The sequence below is a fragment of the Gavialis gangeticus genome, unplaced genomic scaffold, assembly GCF_001723915.1.
Source record: "Gavialis gangeticus isolate Ggan-Ray unplaced genomic scaffold, GavGan_comp1, whole genome shotgun sequence".
Lineage (NCBI taxonomy): Eukaryota > Metazoa > Chordata > Crocodylia > Gavialidae > Gavialis > Gavialis gangeticus.
Window position 1 is genome coordinate 30,849,064 of NW_017729004.1, and position 8,813 is coordinate 30,857,876.

The following is an 8,813-nucleotide window of genomic DNA, read 5'->3' on the forward strand; positions in this document are numbered from 1 at the left end:
TTTTTTTGCTTTGTGCTCTTTCATGGTGATATCTGGCAAGCCTTGACTTTTTTCTTTTCTCCCCCTCCTCCCCCTCCCCTTCCCCCTCATCTTACCTTGACTTGTAAAAGCTTAACTTGGTAATATTTTAACTGATGAGTTAAATTGAGTTAATAGTGTTTCATAGTTGCAGCTTTTTAAAATGCAGATGTAAATGGCACTAATTTGGCTATGGGTAAGCCCTGTTGAAACCACACCTATGCCAAGAATTGCATTGAAAAGGAGGCTCCTTTTTAAAACATTCCTGATTCAAATTAGTAATACAGTCAAACCAGGCAATACATACGCGTGATGTCTGATCCATGTGTCACAGGTTTCTGATTAGCTGAATGTAATTGTTTGTTTTGTTTAAGTAACAACAATGACTTTGACACGGAACAAAATGCAACTCAGACAGTTGAAGTCTTAGGCCAGGTACAGACGTTCAAAAAGCTTGAGGCAGAAGTGATCTCAGTTGGCATGCTTTACTCTAAGCGCCCTAGGTTAGAGGGGGAGTGAACACAACAAATATTCGCCCTTTGAGGTTGGGAGCACACGGGCTGCCTGCACTGGCTGAGCCCAGCAGATTGAAGGTGCTCTAGCATGCCTCCCAACGTGCCCTGCTGGCTCCCTGGGCTTCTGGAGAGTCCCAAACACAGCCAAAAGCTTCTTGCCCCTCCAGTGCTGGCCGCTCTGTCAGCTGAAGCCAGGTGTGTGGCAGGGGGAGGAGGAGGAGGAGTACTGATGTCTGTCTGTATGTGACAGAGCAACAGGAGGAAGGGGGACTGCTCCCCCATGCCCGACACGGGCACAATAAACCGGTCTAACCTAAATTGCTTAAGTCTGATACAGTGTCGATCCAGATCTATCTTGGACCGGGTACTGCCATTTTTAAGCCAGTCTGTGTGCGAGTGCTGAATTGTTCAGTTACAGATATACAAGATTGAAAACCAGGCTGTACCAATGTACGTGTAATATCTGTACGTGACCTTAGAGCTTGTAATTAGATCAAGTCTTAATCTGAGTAGATGTGAACTGGAAGCTCAGAGTTAGAAAACTGCTGAGATTCTGTATTAAAAATGTAAGTTAATGATATTGATCTAATGTAGAATGGGATTTAAGAATTTGTTCATAAAATACTTAGCTTTTTCCTACACTTTAAACATACAGGCTTTAATAAATGACTAGTGGTTTTTGTTTTGATTTGTTTTTGTGGATTCCCTGATCTTTTTTTTTAAACCTAAGTAGAGATATGAAATGGCCAAATGTTTGTGGTACGTTCTTTTTTTTAGATGGCTGATGACTATTTGTTTTCTGAAAATTGGGCCCTTCAAGGTGCTGCAAGTTGAGCTCCCAAAACTTAGGCATCCAAAATTACAGTTCATTCTGAAAATCATACCTTCCATATGAAATATGCTGAATTTGTGTTAATGTTACACACTAACCAGCTCCGTTTCATTCTTATTGCTCTTTTTATAGAGGTTGGGTAGCTGGGGTGAAAAAGGTTGTATCTAACTTTGTGTCCAGGCCTCTGGTCATAATGCAGTTTTCTTACGACAGATGAAATTCCTTTTAGGAATAACAAATGCAGTAAGTCAGGCTGAATTCAGCAGAAAGCTATAATTAAAAGGGCTTTGTTTCTGTGCATGAAACTTGATTCTAGTAAAAGGGTTTGCTTTTTATGTATGGGAGTGCTGGGAGGCTGTGGAAGCCTGTCTTTTTTTTTGTGTGTGTGTGTGTAAGTCATGTAATTCACTCAAAACACCATACCATGTGAAACTTCTAGATCTCACATAACAATGTCACTGGAAAGAACCGTATTAGAGAACTTGTTCCTTTACCATATTAAGATATATCCTGTAGCTTATATCTTAACCTAGTCAGTTGGACTGTTCTGTGTATTTTATGCCTATTCTATGCCTGTACCTGAGCTACATCAGTCTAAGATGTGCTAGAAACCTTGTTGCATAAGTAATAGTAATAAAACTGGGAATAATATTGCTCCCCTAACTCTTTATGATAGGAAAGAGGATCAATATACTCAAATATGACTATAATGGAAGCTTTGGCCTCTTTTATAATTCACTGATGTTGAAAAGCAGGTCAAAGGTTTGTATGTAAGAATTTAACTGAAATGGAAAATAGCTTGGGAAATGTGTGTGACATTTTCTGATGGTTTTCTTTCCTTCCTGCAGGATCCAAACTATTGGATACAAGTACATCGACTAGAGCATGGTGATGGAGGAATCCTAGACCTTGATGACATTCTTTGTGATGTAGCTGATGACAAAGACAGAGTGAGTACAGGCTAAAAGGGAAGACATTGAAGGAGCACACAATATTTCATATTTCTCTCACAGATGCAGAAGATAGGGTGGCAGAAGGTGGGAGTTGAACAATATAGAAGTAATTTTTTTTGAGTTTTGTAATATGGGCCTCTTTCATAAGAATGCAAAAATCCTTCAGTGAATTTTAGCTGGAAATGTACTAGAAAATACTTGTTTAAAATGAGGATTTGGTTTTCTCAGTTTTGACAGTTTTTGACAGGGTAGAAAATAAAACTGAGGTTGAAAAGAGAAGTTGGAAAAAGCTTAAGTGCATGTTAAGTTTTTAAGGAATGTGGCTTAAAGTTCAGATCCTAGTTCCCTATTTTAGACAGGCTAATAAGTAGCCTGGCTTTGAAAACAGCTAAGTATACTTTTAAAAAAATTGCATTGGGTACTGATGAATATTCAGCACTTCTGAAAGTACCCAGCCACTTGTATGGATTCTAAATATGTATCTTCAGCACCGTTTTCGAACACCTTGGACATGTAATGCAGATTTGCTTTGTTATCTGATAAGTCACATTTCAGTTGAGTAGCAGGTGTTGGTTTGGGTTGATGGTTATATTCATATTGTCTCAAATCACATACTGTATAAAATAATTAGGTAAAATGTAGAAGTTTTATAAAACTGGTTAAATGTTCACACTTCTCTACCAGGCTGTGCACCTAGCAGTTCTGGGTGAAGCTGCTGTAGTTCCAACAAAGCCTTAAGCTTCTTTGGGCCCTGTGCTGCTTAATGCCATGACCTGGATTTGCCCCTGAGGAGCAATAGTCAATCTCAAAACTCCTTGTTGTTACTTCTGAGGTTCACTCTTAAGTGTTAAGAAATAAACACTGTAGTCTTCCGATTTCTCTTGGGACAAAGTTGAATTGGCAGTACTACTTGAACTGCTGCAGCGAGGCTATAAAAATAAGTTGTTTAGGGAATCCATAGAGTGTGGAGACTCCTCTCTGTCTGCAATGCTAAGATTACTCAAGATATATACAGTATTTAGTTTTCAAGAATCTCCTCTCCAAGAATAGTGCCCAGTTAAGATTTCAATAAAATTGGAGACCACGTAAGAACTTATTTATTCAAAGTTAATTATATAACTGCCAGTTTTGAGTTTAGACTGAAAAGCTTACCAGCAACTTTAGTTTTATGTTAAAAGTACATGACCCAAGTACAATTTGAGGCCTTCCTTCCCAAAGGGAGGAACTAACCTTTTGTAATTGAGAGGTTTCTTTCTTGGCCTTTGCTTGAAGGCTTGAAATAGGGTAGTTCTTTTTACTGAAACTCCGTGGGTGTTTTTTTTATGCATGACTAACAGATAATAACTCCACCACTGAAATCAGAAAAGTCATGACTGCAACCAGATTTGTTTTTCTGCCTAAGTGAGACGGTGCTTGTTGGACAACATCACTTACTTCTGTTCGTCTGCCAGATTTGTTTCCTCTTTGATCTTAGAAGCTGATATGTGTACCTTGAGTTTTTACTGACTGCATTTATCACTTAAGCATTTTTTTTAAAAGGCCTTGGGATGTTGATGGGAAAGGTACAACAGAGGCATATATTACACTGTTCTGATTTTTAAACACTGAATTAATCATTCTCACTTGGTCTTCCCTTTTGATTCAAGTACCTCAGTCTCTAGTCACTTTTCCTGTTGCATATGGTTTGATTTCTTTATAGCCACTTCGAGTACTGCTGACCTTTTGAATTCCATTTACTTTTGTGTTTCTAGTTTTCTTTAGAATAGAAACTTCAAAAAGTCAAACTCCACGGTGCTGAATGTTGTTGGCCCTTCAGCCAGTGAGACGGTTACATCTATAACTTTAATTTTTTGAGTGAATAAGCATAATGTTATACAGTTTGTGTTATACAGACCTGAGGAAGAAACATCTTGCATTTGAAAGCCTAACTTTTATTTCAACGGTGTAGTTGGTTCAGTAAAATAAATCACCCTAAGTAATCCTTGCCTTGCATAATTTCTGCACCATCCTGGCTATATCACTCTTACACTATTTTCAACATAAAGCATATATACTTAAATTACTATTGTAGTACATGAGATTTGTTCTTAGTGCTTATTTGCATGTTTTACTGAACTGGAGCAAGAATACCCTGACCCCTACAGGTCCCATCACCTTTTGCATTCATTTTCAAGGGAAAAATTCTAAGATAAACCAAAGAGTAAAGCTGAGAAACAAAATCCTACTTGTTCAGTACCTGATTATTTGCTTTGGTTTATTAAGGATATGTTAAATAATGTATCTACATATCGATTATCCTTTTTATTACGTCTAATATCTCACAAACATTAAGTATCTTTAATGATTTAAAGATATATGTATTCATCTAGTGCCTTCATTGCAAACAAATTTTGTGTTCTTCAGCACAAATTAATGAAATGACCAACTTGAGGAGTAGTATGAAGAACACTTGCTTTTGCATCAGGGTTGGCCTGAAGAAAATGTTCCATCCTCTAAATGCACACAAAGATCTTTATAGACCAGCTGGTGTCAAACTTGTCTGGCCTCATGGGCTTGATGAGTGGTGTTGGGCTGGTTGCCCTCCTCCTCTTCCCTTCCTTCTTCCTCTTCCCCCGTTCCCACCATCCAGCACATGCAGAAGGAAGAGGCCCAGAATCCCACATGGCTTGGCTGCTACTCTGGAAGGAATCCCAATTGTGGACTACTTTCCACAGTCCTATTGGGTGCCAGTGTGCCAGTTTTTTTACCAGCATACTTGGCAGCCAAGGCAGCAGGAGCCCCATCAGTACTCCAGCTTCTTTCTGCTGCCACAGCCAACTGACTGGGCAAGAGCTATAGCACTGGATCTCTAGGAGTACCATGGCTGCTTCCTGTGGCAGCAGCTAAGCCTTGGGTGACAGCTGCAGTGATAGAGGCCCAACATGGGGAAGAAGCCTGGCACTGGGTTCTTGGCTGCCACCACGGGAATAAGCCACGCTGGTGCTCAAGCTTCAGCACCATAGGTCTCGCTCGGGAACTTTGGTGCCGTGGCAGGAACCTTCTGTATCGTACCTGTAGTCAGGGCAAGAGTTTATGGGCCAGATGACCTGGCTCTGTGACCTGTGGGCCGTATGTTTGGCAGCCCTATTATGGACAACAGCTGTTATGGGTGAAACAACAAGAGCATCTTTGTGATGGTCCCTTCTCCATTACAATCATAGAATCACAAAAAATTAGGGCTGGAAGGGATCATAGGAGGTCATCTAGTTTGGAGTTCCCAACTGGGTTGGCTGCCAGTCCACAGGAGGGTTGGCTGCTAGACCAGAAGTCTGGAAATGACTGGCATACTGTGGAGCAGTAGCCAATCCTTTTTTATATTCAGCAACAAAAGTATGCAGGTCACTTCTGGTCCTCAGTTTGCCCGTCTGCAGCCACTTCCAGTCTGTGAACTAAAAAGGTTGGGAAGCCCTGATCTAGTCCAACCCCCTGCCCAAAATAGGACCATCCCCAACTAGATCATCCCACCCAAGGCTTTGTCTAGTCAGATCTTAACCTCCAGCGACGGAGATTCTGCAACCTCTCTGCGTAACCTGTTGTAGTGCTTTATTACTGTCCTCATGAGAGGGTTTTTTCCCCCTAATATCTAACCTAAACTTCCTTTGTTGCAAGTTGAGAACATTGTTTCTTCTGTCATCTGCCACCACTGAGAACAGCTTAACTCAGGGGTTGGCAATGTTTTTGGGCAGAGTGCCAAAACCCCCTGCAACCCCAATGTGTAAGACATCCGTGTGCCAGGGCCATATGGCAGGGGAGACTTGCAGGACCCTAGCCTTGTTGTGGCAGTGCAACCCTGGCCCCTTTCCTGCTATCTGCCCCAAGGTGCATGTGCCAAGCAAAATGGCTTTGAGTGCCACGCTCCTGTGCTGGCCCCTAGTCTAGTTCCATCCTCTTTGAACCCACCCTTCAAGTAGTTGAAGGCTTCTATTAAATCTCATCAGTCTTTTCTGCTCTAGAGTAAATAAGGCCAGTTCCCTAAGCCTCTTCTCATCAGTTATGTGCCGCAGCCCCCTCTCCATTTTCATTGCCTTGTGCTGGACTCTCTGATTTTGTCCATATCCTTTCTGTAGTGGGGGGGCCCAAACCTGGGCAGAGTACTCCAGATGAGACCTCGCCAGTGTCTGATAGAAATCATGACTTCCTTCTATCTACTAGTTTTGCTTCTACCTATGAAGCCCAGTATGCCTTTAGCCTTCTTTGCAACAAGGCCACACTGTTGGCTTATATTCAGCTTATTATCTGCTGTAACTGCCAGGTCCTTCTCTGCAGAGCTGCTGCTTGTCCAGTTGATCTGAAGCCTGTACTAGTGTGTGGGATTGTTCTGTCCTGAGTGCAGGACTTCGCACTTGTCCTGATTGAACCCTGTGAGATTTCTTTTGTTTCAGTCCCCAAATTGATTGAGGTCTCTCTGAATCCTAGCCCTGCCCTCTAGCATATGTACTCTTCTCTCCAGCTTGGTGTCAGCTGTTGATTTGCTGAGGATGCATTCCATTTTGTGTTCACCAGTGAATGGGAACATATTGAACAAAACCAGCCCCAGGACCAATCCCTGGAGTACTCCATTTGATACCGGCTGCCAACCTAGACATCAAGCCATTGATTTGAGCCAGACGATCCAGCCAGTTTTCTATCTACCCTTATAGTCCATTCATCTGACCTGTACTTCCTTCCTTAGCCTCCTGGCAAGTATGTTGTGGGAGACCAAATCAAAAGCCTTGCTAAAGTCAAGGTACATCACATCCACTGCTCTCCCTGCATTTACAGATCCAGTCATCTCATTGTAGAAGGCATTCAGGTTGGTCAGGCATGACCTGTACATGGTGAATCCGTGCTGACTGTTCCTAATCTCCCTACTTTTCCAGGTGCTTAAAAATGGATTCCTCACAGTGTGCTAAGACTATTTCGATTTACCTTCCACCTGTCCTCATCCCTAGATTCATTTGCACGCTAAAAAATAGGGTAGGTGAATAGTTGTCAAGTCACTCCAGGGAATAAACCTACTCACATGTTAAGAGTAGCTCTGCATGTAAGGAAAAAGAAGAATTTTGCATAAATAACTTACCGAGCATGTTGTTATAATGTTTGTATTAAACTGCATCACCCTATGAGGAAATGTAACATTGGCAATTTTTATGTAGCTGTTTATACCAGCAGGTGGGGAAACTTTACACACACTAAATTTATAATCCTGTAATGGCATGTACTTAGAAACTGAAAAATAATTTATGTACACAATATAGATCTTTTAAGTTTCTTACTGGTGTTTAATTTTTACTGAAAGCCTCTTTCTGATTGTTAATCATCTACAAGGAAGAAGGCACTAAAGTATTTAGCCATTCGAGTGATCCAACTGGTTGAACCCTGGATTTTTTAAAATACTATTTAAATAGTGTTCCCCATAGTACTTATTATTCCTTCATTAGATCAAAAATGTTATTAATTATATAAAATGGAATAAAACGTTTTTGATTATACTGCGATTTACCTGTTTTATGTCGCTTACAATTGAGACTTTATCTGGAGTTCACTATGGACGAATTTTTTCAGTAGAAATATTTTCATGATGTAGTCATAAAATAGATATCTGTATCTTATAAATTCTAACGGGAAACATTTTTCGTTACTTTCTATTAATTTTTTTTTTTTTTGCTGGAAGAAATAACATGAATTTAATACTAGAGGTATTCAGTTCAAATACCAAAGATAAGCATGCTTGTTACTGTAAAGTTTAAGAAACTGATGTTTCTTTCTGTGTATGGTAGCACTGCTTGAAATCATATAAGGAGTATTTATGTTTTTCAATATAAAATGGATGAGTATTGTGTCTGTGATTAGCCTTTTACTACTCTTTTTTTTAATTTTTTACTGCCTAAGAACTCTTTCTGTCTTAGTTTTAAATAATCTTTAAAAGCAATTTGTGTCCTTACAGACACCAGTCTTAGAGGGTAGAGTAAACTTCCACACTGTCAGTCACCAGCTGAGTTAGCAAGTTTTCTGTTGAAGCATTCCTGATGAAAGAGAACTATAAAGAAACTTTAGCCTTGGCAGGTACTTGTGCAAAATTAACACAATGGTAGTTTTTGTTATTAACTGTGTAAAAGTGGGAATACTTTCTCAGAATCAACCAAACTGTTTTTTCATTGTCAAATATAAGGGTTCTTGTTTGTATATGCAACGTTCAATTTGGATAACACAGATTTTAGGACTGAGAGTTGGGATAGATGAACAAATGCAGAGCCTTTCATTTATAGGCTACCAGAAAAAAAGCCTTTGGATCAAGCAGAATTGATTATCTCAGTGTTGTGCAGCAGTAGTCGGTGATCTTGGTTCAGTTCGTAGTGCCTACATGTGTGTCCTTCCTTCATCTGATTTTTTTTTTTTTTTTTCCTGGTCAGATTGAGGGGGGAAGCACCGTGTCATTTTGGCCCCAACTTTACTTTAATGCATAAAAGGGGTTTT

The 8,813-nt window shown here is 40.2% G+C and overlaps 1 protein-coding gene across 1 annotated transcript in view; it reads left to right on the plus strand.

Annotated features, from left to right (window-relative positions):
* The first annotated feature begins 1,578 nt into the window (after positions 1–1,578).
* Positions 1,579–8,813, plus strand: part of PARD3 (par-3 family cell polarity regulator) — an 844,345-nt gene continuing 837,110 nt past the window's right edge. Inside the window, exons 1-2 of the mRNA XM_019507949.1 lie at positions 1,579–1,608; positions 2,214–2,315. Coding sequence (XP_019363494.1) covers positions 1,579–1,608; positions 2,214–2,315 — 132 coding nt within the window. The remainder of the gene's footprint in view (positions 1,609–2,213; positions 2,316–8,813) is intronic.